The sequence below is a fragment of the Oryctolagus cuniculus genome, chromosome 7 (assembly GCF_964237555.1).
Source record: "Oryctolagus cuniculus chromosome 7, mOryCun1.1, whole genome shotgun sequence".
NCBI lineage: Eukaryota > Metazoa > Chordata > Mammalia > Lagomorpha > Leporidae > Oryctolagus > Oryctolagus cuniculus.
In genome coordinates, this window is record NC_091438.1 from 82,056,422 (window position 1) to 82,076,936 (window position 20,515).

The 20,515-nt window shown below is 43.6% G+C and overlaps 1 protein-coding gene across 14 annotated transcripts in view; it reads left to right on the forward strand.

Moving 5' to 3' along the window:
* KYAT3 (kynurenine aminotransferase 3) overlaps nt 1-7,951 on the forward strand; it is a 55,121-nt gene extending 47,170 nt beyond the window's left edge. For all 14 annotated transcript variants that reach the window (XM_008264931.4, XM_008264936.4, XM_002715874.5 and 11 more), the window contains 3 exons: nt 2,696-2,769; nt 3,015-3,101; nt 7,775-7,951. In XM_008264931.4, the coding sequence (XP_008263153.1) occupies nt 2,696-2,769; nt 3,015-3,101; nt 7,775-7,837 (224 nt within the window). In that variant the 3' untranslated portion in view covers nt 7,838-7,951. The remainder of the gene's footprint in view (nt 1-2,695; nt 2,770-3,014; nt 3,102-7,774) is intronic.
* Nucleotides 7,952-20,515: the final 12,564 nt, after the last annotated feature.

Sequence of the window (20,515 nt, forward strand, 5' to 3'; positions counted from 1 at the left end):
GTTGTTAAACTTCGGCTCTTCCTTTTCTCATGGGTATGACTCCTTTTCCTTGCTGTCTTTGTATACTGAATACACTACTATTGTGTACTTGTCACATAAAATTTTTCCATCCTTTACTGTTTGACTCTAGCTTTTTGTTAAGCTGCTTTTTTGTTATGGCCAAACCTTAATTAAACATACATAGACCTTAAAACAGGAATTTAATTTCCTCATCTGGAAAGAGAGGCTTGTAATCACCGTAGAATTGTGACAACTGGAGCCGGTGCTATGGCGTAGCAAGTAAAGCCACCACATGTAGTGCCATCATCCCATATGGGCACCCGTTCGGGTCCCTGATGCTCCACTTCTGACCCAGCTCTCTGCTATGGCCTGGGAAAGCGGTGGAAGATGGCCCAAGTCCTTGGGCCCCTGCACCTGCGTGGGAGACCTGGAGGAAGCTCTTGCCTTCGGATCAGCTCAGCTCTGGCTGTTGTGGCCCTCTGGGAAGTGAACCAACGGATGGAAGACCTCTCTCTTCTCTGCCTCTGCCTCTCTGTACTCTGACTTTCAAGTAAATGAATAAATCTCTAAAAAAAAAAAAAAATTGTGACAACTGAATAAGAGCATTGTTAACAGTCTGCACAAATCTTCAGTGCTCAGTACATGGTAGCATTTTATTAGATTGTTATGCAAAACTTTCGCATTCTTAAAGTAATGGAGATAATGGCGATAAAAATCATCAGGTAAAAACATATTGAGACTTCTTTAAAAGATAAAGTTATAAAGGGGGGGGGGGGGCTGGCGCTGTGATGCAGCAGGTTAAAGCCCTGGCATCCCATATGGGTGTCGGTTCTAGTCCAGGCTGCTCCTCTTCCAATCCAGCTCTCTGTTATGGCCTGGGATAGCAGTAAAAGGTGGACCAGGTCCTTGGGCCCCTGTACTCATGTGGGAGACCTGGAAGAAGCTCCTGGCTCCTGGCTTTGGATCGGTGCAGCTCCGACCATTGCAGCCATCTGGGGAGTGAACCGGCAGATGGAAGACCTTTCTCTCTGTCTCTACCTCTCTCTCTAACTCTGTCTGTCAAAGAAATAAAGTGAGTCTTAAAAAAAATGAAATTTCCTTCAATGTCAAGGTTTTTACATAATTTGAAAAGATCCCTAATAGTGTGGAATTTTTAAAAAGATACCAACATAAAATGTTTTTAAGCTATAAATTATAAGATTTCATTGATTACAGAAATCATCAATATTAATTGCTTTGGGGCAATCAAAGAGATCTAAGAGTATGTCAGTAAAGTTGAAATAATATGAGATTAGATTGCTGAAGCTAAATGGCCAGAAACATACCTTGCCCAGACTTCACAGCAAGATTGAAACAAGACATAAGAATAGGAATATCTGTTTGAAAGTTTTCCTAAATTTTAAATTATAAGGCAACATAATATATAGAAGCAAGTGATTTAAAAAAGGGGTAACACCAGAAATATCTGAACAGATTTTCTCTATTTATAAACTGTGAGTAATATTAATTTATTCATTCAGCAAATATGATTTTCATAGTTATGTGCTACACCCAGACCTAGGAGTTGGGATACAGTAAGTTGCAAAACAGATTCCTTACCTTTGTGGAGCTTACAATCTATTGGAAGCTATAATTATTACTGATGAATATTCCATAGAATTAGTTGTTTAATAATTATTTTAGAGTAGTCTAAACAGAAAGACAACGCTCCTCTTCCCTTCCTCTTTCCTACTCTCTTCCTGTAAGAGCTGCATGCGTATGATTAACCAGATGTACACGTGAGTGCTGCCGTACAATATCAGCAAAGCTCATCTGTGGGTTCCTCACTTCACACCCCACCATGCAGTGGGTCTCTAGCATATTCTGTGAATATCTTCTGAGAAAATTCTGAACTAGGTAAAGCTAGAAGAAAATTTCGAATCTTAAAAAAAAAAGATTTATTCATTTATTTGACAGTCGGAGTTACATAGAGAGAGAAGGAGAGGCAGAAAGAGAGAGGTCTTCGATCCACTGGTTCACTCCCCAGTTGGCCACAATGGCTGGAGCTGTGCTGATCTGAAGCCAGGAGCCAGGAGCTTCCTCCAGGTCTTCCCACACAGGTGCAGGAGGCCAAGGACTTGGGCCATCTTCTACTGCTTTACCAGGCCATAGCAGAGAGCTGGATCGAAAGTGGAGCAGCTAGGTCTTTTTTTTTTTTTTTTTTTTTACAGGCAGAGTGGACAGTGAGAGAGAGAGAGACAGAGAGAAAGGTCTTCCTTTGCCGTTGGTTCACCCTCCAATGGCCGCCACGGCCGGTGCGCCGCGCTGATCCGAAGGCAGGAGCCAGGTGCTTCTCCTGGTCTCCCATGGGGTGCAGGGCCCAAGCACTTAGGCCATCCTCCACTGCACTCCCTGGCCACAGCAGAGAGCTGGCCTGGAAGGGGGGCAACCGGGACAGAATCCGGTGCCCCGACTGGGACTAGAACCCGGTGTGCCAGCGCCACTAGGTGGAGGATTAGCCTAGTGAGCCGCGGCGCCAGCGCAGCTAGGTCTTGAACTGGCGCCCATATGGGATGCCGGGCACTGCAGGAGGTGGCTTTACCTGCTACGCCACAGCGCCAGCCCCCCAAAATTCCAAATTTTGATAGACATAAGTGAAATAGAAGACATACTATCTTAGATAAAATTCATAAGCCACCTAATTTTATTGTTTTAGATGCGGACCTTTCCGATATGAAGAACAATGAGCCTTATGACTACAAATTTGTGAAATGGATGACAAAAAATAAGGTAATATTTATTGACGTGGAATATTTAGTTGTATTTTATTGTGAATTTATAAAGAAAACCTGCTGACATTCTTTAAAAACATTAACTGTATTTTGTTATATGCTATTTCATTCAAAGCTTTTGAGAGGAGTTTAAAAACATTTTTCTTTTTGAAAATTGAAAATAAAGTTTCTTTTATAATCAATAGAAATTAATATTTGAAGTATAAGCAGTTTTCATATTATATCCTCCTATTTATGTTTCAGAAACTGTCAGCCATCCCTGTTTCAGCATTCTGTAACTCAGAGACTAAATTACAATTTGAGAAGTTTGTACGATTTTGCTTCATTAAAGTAAGTTCTCTCTGCTTTACTCAAAAACTCATTTACAATATCCTGCCTTCTAATTTATAAAGTACCTTTTTTTTATCCCTAGAAATTACACGCTCATATGTAGCTTTTACATTTTGGCTTTATGCCATGAAATTAACTAAACACCAAGGACCCAACTCAACTCTTTGAGAGGAGACAACATAATCTAGAGTCCTTACCATGTAATATCACAATGTCCTGCGTACGCTAAGAAATTGTGACATGAAAACACAGGAAATGTGACCCATAAGAAAAAAATAAATTAAGTGGCCAATAGAATAAACCCAGGAGTGACCCAGATGTAGGAATTAGTAAGTTAGGACCTTAAAGCAGACATTATAAATATGTTCAAGAAATTAACGAAAATATGGCCATAAGGAGTAAACAGAGGAATTAGAACTACCAGAAAAAAGGAACCAAATGGAAATCCAAGAACTTAAAACTATATCTGCTTTGACCTATTTATAGCACTTAGTAGAAGATTGAAGATGTCAGAAAAAAAAACTTGAATACAAATGTATAGAAATTATCCAATCTGAAAAAAAGAGTGAAAAAGTCATTGAAAAGGGAATCAAGCCTCAGATCTATGAGACACTATAAAGTAAGAATATACATGTCGTTGGAATACCCAAAAAAGGAGAAGGGCATAGGGCAGGAAGAAAAAATGTTTTTAAGAAACAGTTTTAGCCGGCGCCGTGGCTCAATAGGCTAATCCTCCACCTTGCGGCGCCGGCACACCGGGTTCTAGTCCCGGTTGGGGCGCCGGATTCTGTCCCGGTTGCCCCTCTTCCAGGCCAGCTCTCTGCTATGGCCAGGGAGTGCAGTGGAGGATGGCCCAGGTGCTTGGGCCCTGCACCCCATGGGAGACCAGGAAAAGCACCTGGCTCCTGGCTCCTGCCAGGATCAGCGCGGTGCGCCGGCTGCAGCGGCGGCCATTGGAGGGTGAACCAGCGGCAAAGGAAGACCTTTCTCTCTGTCTCTCTCTCTCACTGTCCACTCTGCCTGTCAAAAAAAAAAAAAAAAAAAAAAAAAAAAAAAAAAAAAAAAAAAAAGAAACAGTTTTTTGGTGAAAAACAATTTATATTTCCAAAAATTTAGTGAACAACATCAGGAAAATATTTTAAAAACCACATCTAGGCACATCATAATCAAAGTACTGAAAACAAAAAGTAGAGAAGATCTTGAAAGCAGCCTAAAAAACCACACATTGCATGCATAGAAACAAAGGCACAAATGTTAACTAACTTCTTATCAGAAACAGTGGAGACCAGAATACAATAAATAGCATCTCTGAAACACCAAATTAAAAATCATATCATCCCAGTGGCCTATATCCAGGAAAATATCTCTTTATTTTTCCTTTTTTTTTAACTTTTATTTAATGAATATAAATTTCCAAAGTACAGCTTATGGAGTACAATGGCTTCCCCCCCATAACTTCCCTCCCATCTGCAACCCTCCCCTTTCCCGCTCCCTCTCCCCTTCCATTCACATCAAGATTCATTTTCGCCGGCGCCACGGCTCACTAGGCTAATCCTCCGCCTTGCGGCGCCAGCACACCAGGTTCTAGTCCCGGTTGGGGAGCCGGATTCTGTCCTGGTTGCCCCTCTTCCAGGCCAGCTCTCTGCTGTGGCCAGGGAGTGCAGTGGAGGATGGCCCAAGTGCTTGGGCCCTGCACCCCATGGGAGACCAGGAGAAGCACCTGGCTCCTGCCATCGGATCGGCGGCCATTGGAGGGTGAACCAACGGCAAAGGAAGACCTTTCTCTCTGTCTCTCTCTCTCACTGTCCACTCTGCCTGTCAAAAAAAAAAAAAAGACTCATTTTCAATTCTCTTTATATGCAGATCAGTTTAGCATATATTAAGTAAAGGTTTCAACAGTTTGCACCCACATAGAAACACAAAGTGACAAATACTGTTTGAGCACTAGTTACAGCATTAAATCACAATGTACAGCACATTAAGGACAGAGATCCTACATGAGGAGTAAGTGTACAGTGACTCCTGTTGTTGACTTAACAAATTGACACTCTTGGAAAATATCTCTTAAAAAAGAAAATGGGGTTGGTCTTGTAGCATAGCAGGTAAAGCCACCTCCTACAATGCCAGCATCCCATAAGGGTGTCGGTTTGTGTCCCAGCTGCTCCACTTCCAATCCAGCTCCATGCTAATGGCCTAGGAAATGCCATGGAAGGTGACCCAAGAACTGGGCTGCTGCCACCCATGTGGGAGACCTTGAAGAAGCTCCAGGCTCCTGGTATCGGCCTGACTCTGCCCTGGCCATTGCGGCCATCTAAGAAGTGAACCAGCAGATGGAAGATCGATCGATCTTTCTCTCTCTCTCTCTCTCTCTCCCCTTCCCTCTCTGTAACTCTGCCTTTCAAATAAATAAATAGATAAATCTTTAAAAAGAAAGAAACAAACTGGGCTACTGTGGTATAGCAGATTAAGTTGCTGCTTGGGGGTGGGGGGACAGAGAGAGAGAAAGAGATCTTCCATCCACTGGTTCATTCCCCAAATGGCTGCAATGGCCAGGGCTTGGCCAGGTCAGAGCCAGGAGCCCAGAACTCCATCCTGGTCTCCCATGTGAGGGGCAGGGACCCAAGCACTTGGGCATCTTCTGCTGTCCCAGGCACATTAGCAGGGAGCTGGGTCAGAAGTAGAACAGCTGGGACTCAGACTGGCGCTCACATGGGGTGCCAGTGTTGCAGGTGGTGGCTTAACCCACTGTACCACGATGCCGACCCCTATTATTGCTATTTTTAAGGTATTATTGCTGCTGAAACAGTCTTGCTGGTATCAAGTCATCCTCTATGCCAGCTTACTTTCTGTGAACCTAGTCAGGATAATATAAACACTATTTTCAACTTTTAGAGATTACCCATAGACAAACTATAAAAGAACTGTTCAGAATAAAATATAAATGGTAACAACCTAATAGTGTAAACACTCAACTGCCTGAAATGTAGAATAAATGATAGAACTATTAAAATTCTCATCTTTTGGATGATCTACAAATCGTGACTTTATTATTTGAAATTACAACCATACCCAGCAAAAGAAAAACATATTGGAAGACTTCCAGATTTAAAATGGTAATCATAGCCCTTCCCTAGTCTCTCCTTGGAAATTATTCTAAAATGGCTAGGAGGATGGTAAACTAATTCACCAATTTCCAAGTGTATGAGGAAAGGTTAGCAAATACAGTACAGGTGATAGCAGAGAGAAGAGACGTAGAAAGAATCCTGCGTCTGCATTTTCAAGTGATATACACAGCCAGCGTACTCATTATCGAGGACAATAGGGACAGAGGATGCACTGTCAGAGGCAACATCTCTGGATCCATTTGGCATCGGGAAAGAAACGGGAAACATACAGTCATGTTATCAAGGAAGTGTGTGGGGCAGGTGGGAAGGAGATTCTGCCTGAGCTATTCATTCCCACACACACCCCTGTCGTTTTGCTGAAAGCTCTGTTGAGGCAATGTGGAAGAGATACATGAAATTGCAGATAGCCAACTTGTTTATTTGGCAAGAAATAAAGCCTAAAAGAACTCCTCTTTTAATGAATTGATGACTCCTACATCATCAGTTTTATTAAACTTTACTGTCAGCCAAAGAGAATTTCTGCTCTCTTCTAATGCTTTTCCAGCTTCCCCTTTACACAGATCTGCAAATACATCTTCAGAGCATAGACAGAACCAGCAGGTGGCACTTCCATTACCTGCAATAATAGGAATGGTACGTGCACTGGCAATGAGAGCTTACAAAGAGAATTCAGTCAAGATTATTAATAATCAAAGAGGAACCAGCTATGATCTATAAAAGAACACTATAAGGAAAAGAGGAAATATAAGCAAAAACAAGAATCAAACATAATAGTCACTAAAAAAGTTGCAATAGAGCAACTGAAGATTGTAATATTTCAAATTCAAAACTTTTAAAACAAGAGATTAAAGCAAAGACTTTGAAAGCTCTGAGAATATAGGTGTCTTCATGTCTGTTCTGTTGCTGTTTAAAAAAAATACCTGAGGCTGAGTATTTTTTTAAGAAAAAAAGGTTTCTTTAGCTCACAGTTCTGGAGATTCAAAAGCATGGCACCAGTGTCTGCTCAGCATGGCGAGGGCCTGATGCACATGCCATCACAATGACAGCTGCATATGCAGTAGTGGTGAGTGGCATATGCAGAAGAGGAATTCAGGGAGATGCCAGGCTCCTTTCTTTTTTCCTTAAAAATTATTTATTTGAAAGAACAACAGAAAGAATGAGGGATAGAAAGAGCGTTCTTCCATCTGCAGGTTCACTCCCCAGTAGCCACAACAACAGGGGCTGGGTCAGGCTGAAGCCATGAACCAGGAATTCCATCTGAGTCTCCCACATGGATTGCAGTGGCCCAAGCACTTGGGCCATACTCTGCCTCCCCAGGCACATTAGCAGGAAGCTGGATTGGAGGCTAGTAGCCGGAACTTGATCTCAGATGCCAGCACTGCTGGTGGAGGCTTAACCCACTGTGCCACAACTCTGGTCCCTGAACATTTTTCTTCACCTGAAATCACTTAAATCTTCACGTATTGTGATTTTGATTTGTATTTTTATGTGAATCATCTTGAATTTATGTTGCTATATAATGATGATGATTATTTAATTAATTTACAGAGAGATAGCACACTGGATGCTGCTGAAGAAATCATGAAGACATGGAGTAAACAGAATTCTTGACATAAATGCAGAATGTGGTGATGTTTATGGGGTGACAGGCATGGACTTGTTACCCAGTACTGCCACCTGCTGAATGGTGAAAAATAAAATACTTTAATATAGAAGACAATTAAATAATATTTCCGTTGTTTTTCCATAGTAGGAATCATCAGTATTTTTTAAGATTGATTTATTTATTTGAAAGGCACAGTTACAGAGATAAAGGGAGAGAGACAGAGAAAGATATCTATCACTGTTCACTCCCCTGATGGCTACAATGGCCAGCACTGGGCCAGGTGGCAGCCAGGAGCCAGGAGCTTCATCTGGGTCTCCTACGTGGGTGGCAGGGGACCAAGTATTTGCACTATGTTCTGCTGCTTTTCCCAGGCCATTAGCAGGGAAATAGAAGTGGAGCAGCTGGGATACCAGCCAGCACTCCTCCCTACAGGATGCTGGCATCACAGGCGGCAGCTGCAGCTTTACCCACTACACCACCACACCGGTCCCAGATTCTTCTCTTAAAAATATCCAGATCTAATTTTTTTCTCCATTGAAATGTGTTAGAACACTTTCCTCAAGCACCTAATGAGAGTTAGCATAATATAATGGGTAAGAACTATGAGATGATTAACCTCTCTGTGATTAATTTCCTCTTTATAAAAGGTGAGTAAAAACAGCACCTACTTCATGTGAAGGTGAACATTAAATGGACTAACGTAGAAAAAGCCTGGCAAACATAAACACTTGCCTGATGTGCCTTTTTTTTTTTTTTTTTTTTTTTTTTTGACAGGCAGAGTGGACAGTGAGAGAGAGAGACGGAGAGAAAGGTCTTCCTTTGCCGTTGGTTCACCCTCCAATGGCCGCAGCGGCCGGCGCACCGCACTCCACTGCACTCCCTGGCCACAGCAGAGAGCTGGCCTGGAAGAGGGGCAACTGGGACAGAATCCAGCGCCCCGACCGGGACTAGAACCTGGTGTGCCGGCGCTGCAAGGTGGAGGATTAGCCTAGTGAGCCGTGGCGCCAGCTTACCAATGGTCTTTAACTTTGCTCACAGTTTTGCTCTCTGTCCCATATATTGCCATCATTCAGGGTCCACGTGTGTAGCCTAGGTTCTCTGTACCTTGACCCCGTCTCCTGGTGAAGTTTGCATCCACTTCATTTCAGCCACCCACTCCGTGTGTATACGCTGAGGCTTTCATCCTTCAAGGTGGTCTCACCTTTGAGATAGTAATTTTGTCATCTTCTGGCCGGCGCCGCGGCTCACAAGGCTAATCCTCCACCTTGCGGCGCCGGCACACTGGATTCTGTCCCGGTTGCCCCTCTTCCAGGCCAGCTCCAGGCCAGCTCCCTGCTGTGGCCAGGGAGTGCAATGGCACCGGCCGCGGCGGCCATTGGAGGGTGAACCAACGGCAAAAGGAAGACCTTTCTCTCTGTCTCTCTCTCTCTCACTGTCCACTCTGTCTGTCAAAAAAAAAAATATAATAATTTTGTCATCGCCTACTATAACTACCTGTCTTTCTAGCTCATGTTCATGTGTGTGCTCTCACTCTCTCACCCAGTTATCCCTCCCTCTCCCCTCTCAGCGTTCCTCAAAGTATCATTTCTTTAAACTCAGTACAATTTCAGGTACCCTAAAAAATGCTCAAAAAATGGTCCATACCTCTCTTACATCAGAATCAACTAGGAACACTGTTGAAGATAGAGATTCGGAAGACAGGTGTTTGGCGTAGAGGTAAGATTGTCACATCCCTTATCAGTGTACCTGAGTTCAATACCAGGCTCTGGCTCCTGACTGCTGCTGATGCAGACCCTAGGGGGCTGCCGTGATGGCTCAAGTAAACAGGTTCCCGCCGCCCACACAGAAGACCTGGATTGAGTTCTGAGCTCCTGGCTTACACTGAGCACAATCCCTGCTGTTGGGGCATTTGAGGAGTAAACCAGCAGACAGGAGTGCTTTCTCTTTCTGCCTCTTGAATAAATAAAAAATTTTAAGAAAAGATATTTTGATATTTACCCGAGACCTGCGTTTTAATAACTTAGTGAACTAGCCCTTCCCCAAGGAGATTCTCACTGCCGTAGTCTGCAAAACCTTTAATTGTGTATTCCTATCAATCCCTGTGTATCTACTCTCTTCCTTGTGTAGCTGGCTTTCGTTGGCTTACTTCAGCCATGATACTTTCGCTGCCTTGACTTATTTGCCCCCTTGTTCTACCTTGTCAAACAAACAAACAAACAAACAAAAATCAACCCTGGGATTGCCACTCCACACCTGCACCTGGGCTGCTGAGCACTGCTGGAGCCATTGGGCAAGTTCTATAGCAGCCATGGATTCACATCCTTGATCTGAACTACACAATTGTGTGCTTCCCTAGTGAGCTTCCTCCATCTTTTACCACAGCAGCAAGTCCTAATATTTTTCCATTTCTCCATTATAAATATATCCCATTTCCATTCTCCTCACACCTCAAAGCCCATTAGCACTGACATGATAAAGTCATAGCAAATGACACATCTGCTTCTCTGAAAAACAACGAGAATACAGAAGCTACCAGACAAGTACTTGCAACTGGAATCCTGCCCATAAGCCTAGGATTTGCCTGCATCAAGCACCCTGCCCTATTCCATTCTTCCAGTTGTAAGGGCCATCCCTTGACTTGTCCAAGACAAACAGGTTAGGGGTGGTGGCAAAGGGGAGAGGACTGTTGGTTCGAGATTACTAGGTCCAGTCATCTAGAAACAGGCTCATGACCTCCAAGACCCAACTGTTTCGTAACAGTACAATCCTATGAAAATTTTTCAGCCCATCTGTCTTGCTGGGACTTGATAAAATTCTTATCAGGATTTAAACCTGCCCTTCACATCTCTGGAATTGCCCAGTGTTAATCCCACTCCTGTGCTCTGGATCCCATTTTTTCTCACCCTCTAAAAGAACTGGTATAGTCATTCTTTTGTGTCTTCAGCCTCTACTTGCCCCTTCCTCAGAAATGAAGCATGTCAGATCCCTCCCATCTTGGGGTGAGCACTGCAGTGCAGCAGGTTAAACCATCACTTGCAATGCCGGCATCCCGTATCAGAGTGCTGGCTCAAGTCCTGGCTGCTCCACTTCCAATCCCGCTTTCTGCTAATAGGCCTGGGAAGGCAATAGAAGATGGTTCAAGTATTTGGATGGAGTTTCTGGCTCCTGACGTCAGCCTGGCCCAGACCTAGCTGTTGTGGGAATTTGGAGAGTGACTCAGCATTTGGAAGATAGATCTCTCTGTCTTGCCTTTCAAACAAAAAAGAAAATCCTTTCATTAATTCTACTACTACCATCTTTTAAACCACTTCCTTCTTCAGAACAAAGTTCTTCCTTTCTGTTTTTTCTCCCTTCCTATCTTCCTTCCTTCCTGCCATAAGTATTTACTGATCTCCTGTGTGCTTAGCACTATTCTAGGCATTTCGTATGTATCATGGGAAAAAAATAAAGATCTTTGCCCTTTAGAACTTCCCACTAGCCATGGGAGGGAGACTGACTGAATCATGAGCGTGATGAAATGCATTGTCAGTAAGGAACATTAGGATTGCCTGAAACCGTAAAGCAGGATGGAGTGGGGTGAGAGTGTCAGGGAAGCACATGGGCATTGTAAGTACCGTGCTCAGGTCGATCTTGCAGAGGGGGCGTCGAGGAAGACTAAGAAGGTGTGAGAGAGCACTTTGTGGAGGTCTTGGGAAGAACGTTTCAGGCAGAAGGAATGGCCAAGTTCAGTGGCTTTACAGCAGGAGTCTAGTATGACTGCCTGGAATAAGCAAGGGGAAAGCAGTAGGTGTTAGGTCCCAGAAGTAGCGACAGTGGTTTAATCCATATGATCAGGATGCCATTCCACATTTTTTAAAAAAGATTTACTTATTTATTTGAAAGTCAGTGTTACACAGAAAAGAGAAGGAGAGACAGAGAGAGAGGTCTTCTATTTGCTGGTTCACTCCCCAATTGGCAACAATGGCCAGAGTTGTGCCAGTCCAAAGCCTGGAACCAGGAGCTTCCTCCAGGTCTCCCACATGGGTGCAGGGGCCCAAGGACTTGGGCCATCTTCTACTGCCTTCCCAGGCCTTAGCAGAGAGCTGGTTTGGAAGTGGAACAGCCAGGACTCAAACCAGCACCCATATGGGATGCCGGCACTGCAGGCGGCAGCTTTACCTACTACGCCACACCGCAGGCCCGCCATTCCACTTTTTAAACAGTTTATTGCAGCATTGTTTACAATTGTCCCTAACTAAAAACAACAAAATGTTCACCAACAGACTAATAATGTTGGGGGTATATTAACAGTACAGTGTCATACAGCAATGGAAATTAACTACAGCTGCACATAATATGAATGAATTTCATCATCATGATTTTTTAAGACAATTGATTTTTTTAAGATTTATTTATTTGAGAAGTAGAGTTACAGACAATGCAAGGAAGAGACAGAGAGAAAGGTCTTCCATCCACTGGCTCACTCCCCAAATGGCTGCATCGGCCAGAGCTGGACCAATGAAGCCAGGAGCCAGGAGCTTCTTCCAGGACTCCCATGTGGGTGCAGGGGCCCAGGCACTTGGGCCATCTTCTACTGCTTTCACAGGCCATAGCAGAGAGCTGGATGAGAAGAGGAGTAGCCGGGACTAGAACCAGCACCCATATGGAATGTGGATGCTGCAGCCAGAGGATTAACCTCCTGCGCCACAGCACTGGCCCCAGATAGTCATGATTTTTACAGGGTTTCCTCACAGTGCCTTCAAAGAATCATCTGGAGTTTTCAGTAGGCAAAGTGTTCTATAATACTAGAATCTGGTACTGTAATCATTGCAGCCTTGCATATCAGCCTCAACCTTGGGAGTTTTAGATTTTCTGTGTGCACACTAAGCTGTGGGTTTCTGTGTTTGGGGGCATCCCATATTGGCACTAGTTCATGTCCTAGCTGCTCCACTTCCAAACCAGCTCCCTGCTTATGGCCTGGGAAAACTATGAAGGATAAGTGTTTGGTCTCCTGCTACTCATGTAGGAGATGGGAAGAAGCTCCTGGCTTAAAGCTCCTGGCTTTGGTTTGGCCCAGCCCTGCCACCCCCATTGTGGTCATCTGGGGAATGAATCGGCATTCTCTCTCTCTCTCTGTAATAAAAAAGTAAATAAATAAAGTAAAATAAACAATAAAAATAAAATAGTAAATAAATCTTTGAAAAACAAAACTGTTCCACAGCAACTCTCATGTCTGGATGATCAAGGAACAGAGCTCAGTATGCTTTCCATTGAGATAAGATGGAGGGAGCAGACTTGAGGAGGCAGAAAGAGTGGATTATAAATACGAGTTCTAGGGGCCGGCATTGCGGAGTAGCAGGTAAAAGCCAAAGCCTGCAAAACCAGCTAGTTCATGTCCCGGCTGCACCACTTCCAATCCATCTCCCTGCTAATTGCCTGGGAAAAGCAGCAGCAGATGGCCCAAATGCATAGGCCCCTGCCACCCATGTGGGAGACCCAGAAGAGGCTTCAGGATCCTGGCTTCAGCCTAGCCCAGCCCTGGCCATTGTGTCCATCTGGGGAGTGAACCAGCAGATGGAAGACCTCTCTGTTCCTTTCTCTAGCTCTGACTTGCAAATCAATAAATAAATCTTTTTTAAAAATAATAAATATGAGTTGTATAGATAAATAGTGCAGTATTGGACCAAGGAAATTCTTGGAGTTTAGCATAACATTTCTGGGACTTTAGAAGCAAATGCCAGCCGGCGCCGCGGCTTACTAGGCTAATCCTCCACCTTGCAGCGCCGGCACACCAGGTTCTAGTCCCGGTCGGGGCGCCGGATTCTGTCCCAGTTGCCCCTCTTCCAGGCCAGCTCTCTGCTGTGACCAGGGAGTGCGGTGGAGGATGGGCCAAGTCCTTGGGCCCTGCACCCCATGGGAGACCAGGATAAGTACCTGGCTCCTGCCATCGGATCAGCGCGGTGCGCCGACCATAGCTCGCCAGCCGCGGCGGCCATTAGAGGGTGAACCAACGGCAAAAGGAAGACCTTTTTCTGTCTCTCTCTCTCTCACTGTCCACTCTGCCTGTCAAAAAAAAAAAAAAAGCAAATGTCAGACCTGAGGCTTCCAGGTGCCTAGCTAAATAGACCTAACTCAATAGAGACAGTATAATTGCTCCAGTGGACAGCTAAAGGGGCTAGACAGAAGGGTCTGCAGGAACCTGAGACTCACAAAACACCAGGATCAACATAGGCTCTGGCTGATGTCTCTGACTCTTCTCGGCACATAGCCTGTTAGCAGTTCTCTTGATGATCGCTGTTATTGCCACTGCTGCTCAAAGCATTTGGTCCTGAATCTTCTAAACAAGACCTGAATTTGCACTCACTTGGGTTGAAGTTTCCAGCCTCTTCCTCCCTCATTGAACATGATGTTTCTGCTCTGTTTTCACTTTCCTGCTATTTTGAGTACATTCCTTGCACCTTACATCTTTCGTAAGAATCACTCTGGCTGCAATGTTGGGAATGGACTACAGGGGCACGAAAAGTGGAGGTGTGGAGATCTATGACAGTGATTTTGGCAGGAGAGCCCAGTGTGGCAGTACAAGGGTAAGAAATAGTCAGATACTGGGTAAATTTTGAAGACAGGACCAACAGGATTGCTAATAGTTTACAAAGGTCACAAAAGAAAGTGAAGAATCAAGAATGAATCCAGTGTTTGGCCTGTGCAAGAGGAAGTATTGGATGTCATCCCTGAGGGGGAGAAGGTTCTAGGAGGTACTGGCCTGGGGGAAGACCAAGAGCTCTTCATACATTAAACCTGACTGTCCTTTACAACTTCCAGATATGATGAGTAGGCAGCTGGGTAGTCAAGTACGGAATTTAGAGAAGAGGCCCCAGCTGGACATTTAACAGTTTGAGTCTCTGGCACATTGATATTTAAACACATGAGACTAGATCATCACCAAATACCTGGCCACAGATAGCAACAAGAAGAGAAGAGATACAGCCTTGGATTTCTTGAGAAATTTTACCAAATACCTCTTAACTCCATTGCTTCTGTTTGTCCAAACTGTCACCACTCTGATGCAGGCCAGAATCATCTCCCACCTACAGTACTACTCAATTTCCTACCTATTCTCCCTGCCCTGCATCTTGCAATCCATTATTTGAGACAAAATGAGTTTTATAAGATCTAAATATAATTGTTTTATGTATATCAGTTAAAAATGCTTTGGGGCTGGCGCCATGGCTCACTTGGTTAATCCTCTGCCTGCGGCGCCAGCATCCCATATGGGCACCGGTTCTAGTCCCAGTTGCTCCTCTTCCAGTCCAGCTCTCTGCTGTGGCCCGGGAAGGCAGTGGAGGATGGCCCAGGCCCTTGGGCCCCTGCACCCGCATAGGAAACCAGGAAGAAGCACCTGGCTCCTGCCTTCGGATCGGCACAGCGCACCGGCCATAGTGGCCATTGTGGGGGGTGAACCAATAGAAGGAAGACCTTTCTCTCTGTCTCTCTCTCTCACTGTCTAACTCTATCTGTCAAATAAATTTAAAAAAAAAATTCATGCTGTGAGTTACAGAAAGCCTAACTTGTGTGGGTTGAAATCAAATAAAATGAAATTTTCTATCTCAACTGGAATTTTAGAAGTAGTCTAGTTTCAGCTATAGCTTGATGTAGGACTCTGATTACACTCTGTCCCAAGCCTGTCAAAGAAGAAAACTAAAGTAGAATGACATTGATTCAGCGTGCTCAAAATGGAATCAGTGAGCTCTTGTTAAAACAGACCTCAGATGTATCTGCAACTGAACTCTTGAACTGAGTGATTTGTACATTCCCATCTGGATACCTACAGGCTTTGTGTACAGGGCTGAACTGTTCTTGGAAAAGAATTCACCAGCCTCTGGGACAGTTTGTGAAAATACCTTCTTGTTTTCCTGAGATGGTATCCAGTCCCCTTCTCACAAAACAGTTTAACCTTTGCTGCATCAGTGATAATGCATGACAAACAGAAAGTGTAATTAGCAAACTTTCTTGCAATGTAGGTTATAAAACCAGCCACCATTTGGTAAAACCATGGAACACATTGTCAAGGTTGCTTTGAGTCTCCTGGTTGCCATCTTAATAAGTCCCAAGTAAGCCTAATTCTCTTTGTTCTCAACTGGATTGATTTTTATCACGGTCTGTAAGTCCCATCTCACAGTTTTGTCTTCTCTGTGCGTGCCTTCAGGTTGCCTCCTTCTGTGGTGGCACTATGGCTGCAGCAGTTCTAAGCACCATGTGATCACACCAGCAAATACCAAAAAGGGGACACTTTTTCAGGAGCTCCAGCAAATGCTGTATTTTGTGTTATTGGCCCATCCCAGAACTGTGGCAATCTGAAGTCAACTCCATGCAAAGGAGTTGTATGGTTGTATGGTTGAAAGGGGACAGGATGAAGAGGGGAGGAAATGGAATGGCAAACATCTTGACCAATTTAAAACCTTTTCATTACTTCCCATTGCTCTCAACATATAGGCTACTTTCCTCATTGGGGCCTCCAGAGCTCTGCATGGTGTGGTCCCTGCTTAGCCCTCCAGGCCCAGCTTTCACTGTCATTCTTTCCTTGTGAAAGGCCTGGTCACAGGAATCATTTCAATTTCTCAAATGAGCCCATTTTCTCTCTACATTCAGCATAAGCCATTTCCTGATGTTCAAGCATGTTTGATGTATGTGCTGTGATGAGTAATCATGTGGATCGACTTGGGTGGGCCATGGTGTCCAGAGAGTGATCAAACATCATTCTGGGTGTTTCTTTGGGAGTGTTCTTAGAGGAAACTAACCTTTAAATCAGTGGACTTTGGATAGAGCAGGTTGCCTTTCATAAAGTGAGTGAGCTTCATTCTGTGAGGCAAAGGCCTAAGATAGCCTGACCTTACCCAAGTAAGAGACAGTCTGCTCGCAGACAGCCATAGACTAAAACTGCAACATGAACCTCTTCCAGGGCTCCACCCTGACAGCCCACCCTGCACATTTGGACTTGCCAGCCTCCAAAATCATAGGAGCCAATTCCTTAAGCCTCTTTCTCTAAGTCTGCACATCCCATTGGTTCTGTTTCTCTAGAGAATGCTTATTAATGCACATGGATTTGCAAAAATGAAGATACATTGTCTATAAATTCCCAAAGTTAGGTGAGAAGTCATTGTGCAGCATCATACTACAAAATAGTAAGAGACAGGGACTTTGTACAGTAAGTCCTGATGAATTTTTGAAGGTCTTTATGAAAGAAAAGGAGTATGACAAAAACTGATTTGGATGTTCAAAACCCAATTCTATCCACCTTCTCCTTTGACTACTTATACTGTTTAGGCTAAAAAGGCAAAATACCCAGGACCTCAGCCTCCTTTCCAACAAGTCAAAACTCCCTAACAAGGCTTTCCCTTTACAGAAAAAAATAAAAGACAAAGTCTTTTTTGACATTCTCGTCCTCTTCACTCTCTGCCTTCCTCCTGCCTGAAATGTGGAAGTGAGGCTTGGCTTGGACGTGCAGCAGCCTTCTTGTATTCAACTGCTGGCACACACAAGGAGTCCTTGCACTTGGGGTGTCACCAGATAATCACCCCCAAGCAGGAGTTGCTCAGAGGAATGTTCTATTTACTTGCGACAAATAAATAATGTAATGGGAAGGCATCGTCCCCCAAAGAATGTACCTCTCTGAGAAGCAGTTTGCCAATGCTTTCATATTGAGGGTTAAGGAAGTGTCCAAGATGGAGCAAAAGAGGAGGGAGAAGGTCACTCATGCTCATACATGTAAGCTGCATGCATCATCATACATTGTGTGTTCAGGAAATATTGAGCCTTCTCTAGGCAGATAATTTAGTATTAGATGAGAAAAGTTCACTTACATTAGGAAGATCTGCCTCAAACTTGTTACTTGCAGCTTTAAATATTCCCTATTTGTGGTGGTCTGGCCCCCTCTAAGTGCTTATGTTGCAAGACTATCTCTTCTGGAACATTCTCTGAAAAAGAAGTTCAAGAGAGTTCAGATTCTCTGCCTGTGTTTCAATCCCACCCCTTCTTTCTGCCTAAATCCTACACTCTTGGTTACACAATCAGCATGAGGGCAAAGGCCAACATACTAAGGATAGTGAGCAAAACAGTAGAGGCGAACAAGATGCTCACCCCTAATGCCTTTGATGTACACTTTTATCAGGCCCCAGTCTCCCTTAGTTTTCAGCTCCTCTGTCTTCACTTTGATGATTACAGATCAACTCCTTCCTAAGGATTAACTCACTGAATTAAGGGAGTGGTACAGGAGTCAGGCCAGCCTTACAAAGATCCTAGGTCACAATATCCAGAATTTAATCACCATCTCTATAGCTAAAATCCTAATCCTAGATTTTGTAGTAATTTCAAGCCTTGACCAAACAAAGTAATAGCCAATCTTCTTGGTAGACCCTAAACAAAGTGGAGCACACTTTGCCATCACAGCCTCTTCAGACAAACACACCAGTGCTCCTATCACTATTTAATCCAAGGAAAGCCACAAATACTTTGGACCAGCCAGACATCTGCACATGAGTGAATCACACACTGCTCAACTCCCACTTTTATCTGTAAGACTCACTGCCCTTAATTCCTCTAGGAATTTGGGGATTGAGCAAAAGCTGCCCAACTCCTTGCTTTGTGTATTGCACAATAAATTCCTATTTTCCATCCATCATCACCCCAGGGTCAGTGATTGTTTCCCTGCATATTGGGCAAGCCAGCCCAGGAGTGTTTTCTTGGGGTTGGGGGAGATTCACAAGACTGGACCCTGGAAGCCATTTGTAGTCATTGTACCTGTCATTCATTAGGCTTCATCATACGTGAGACAAGTAAGCCCCTATTTGTCAAAGCCATTACTGTAGAGGTTTTCTATTATTTACAGGTAAACATATTTCCATTGAATATAGACTGCATTATATAAAGATCAAATCTCTCTTCTAGAAGACAAATTGATCTGATGAAAAGGCCAGGAGGCAGAAAAAAGACTGATCAGAAGGCTTTAGAGAATCTCAGCAAAAAAGATGGTGAGACTGCAGACTTAGTGTAAGAGAAAGGCAAATTATCCCATTTTGGTCAAGTTTATTAATTTTTCCCATAATTCTTATGATGAAAACAATTATATCATCACATGAATACCAAATACCTTAAATTAAAAGTTATTCCCAGATAAAATACGAGTCTTTGCTCTCAGCTGGATAAACCCAAGGGTAAAACAAGGCAAAACAAAACCCTCAACCATGTTACTGAGACATGAGAATTTCATTTTATTGCTGCTCTGAGAATACATCTAATTACTCAATCATGCCAATTAAGTAGGAAGTTCACCTGCTAACAAACAGTTATCTTGGGACATATCAGAATAAATTTTAGAAATAACTGGATTTGCTAATCAATATTAACTTCCCCATATTATGCAGCTGCTATTTCCCTTTATATTTAGATACAGCATGTTTTTTCTTACAACATGTAAAGCCTTTTATTTGTGGCAAAAATCTCATGGTTAAGAAAATGAAATGACAACTTCATCCTTATGTCCTGAGAGTGGTCATCCTGTCTGAAGTGTTATTTTCAAAAACTAACTAATTATCTATGAAAAGTGCAAAATCCTGCTTTAATTGACATCTCAGAACTATGTCTTCTAGCCGTCATGATTCCATTTGCTGTATCAAATCCCAAGAGGAATTATTATAACACTACTTTTATAATTCTGGAAGCATTCTGCCATCAATACATGCATGAAAGAGTACAAAACTCATGAAAACTGCTTGGTTTTCTAAAATTCTTCTCTCCAGATCACCTGTCTCCAGGTAGCACACTCATGTCAATGTTCCACACTTGATCACTTCATGATCACTGTGATCAAAGTGATCGTGACACCACTGGGCTCAAAACCTTTCAGGACCTGTATCTCTGAGTCAAAGCCCGGTTCTTCACCATGACCGTGGAGTCCTTACATGATTCTCTAACCTCATCTCCTGCCGCTTTTCCCTTCCCTCGACAGCACCAGCCAGGCTGACCTTCTTGCTGAACCTTGAATAGTAGGAAACCTGGCACTTGCGGTTCCCTCCACCTGGAATGCTTTCCCCCAGTTCTTCTTCACTTAATAGCTCCAAATTGTTACTCATTCCTCCACAAGAACTTTTCTGACCTCTGATTTAAAGCTGTAAATCCTGGCTCTCATCTCCTCTTTTCTTGCCTTATTTTAGGCCTTAACACTCAGCACTCTAATGTACAACATGATTTTCTTATTAATTTATTGCCTATCCCTCCTCTTAATGTAAGTTCCAGGAGGACTGGGTTGTCCCCTGCTCTGTCCACTGCTGTATCCCCAGCAGAGGCTGGCAATACGGTGGGTACTCAGAAATGCTTCTTGGAATAGTGAATTTCTGCTGACATAATTTGGGCCTCACAACACCATCCTATTGTTGTTGTCTTGTTTTTAGCCTCAGCTCTCCCTCTGCCCTGTGGCTTTCATTATTAATGATTTCCTGATGTTCCAGTGTGAATGAAGTGAAAATATTAATGATTCCTGAAGTGCTGGTGTTGTCAGCATGTGCCACAGTCACTTCAGCAGGCTGCTAAGGCTCTTTTGCTTAGGGTTTCAGCTAAGCAATAATGTGAGACTGACTCCTGGAAGCCCAGTCTCAGCATTCAAGATCCAAGACAACTAGATTCAATGGAGTGGTGGTCTACAAGGCATAGTT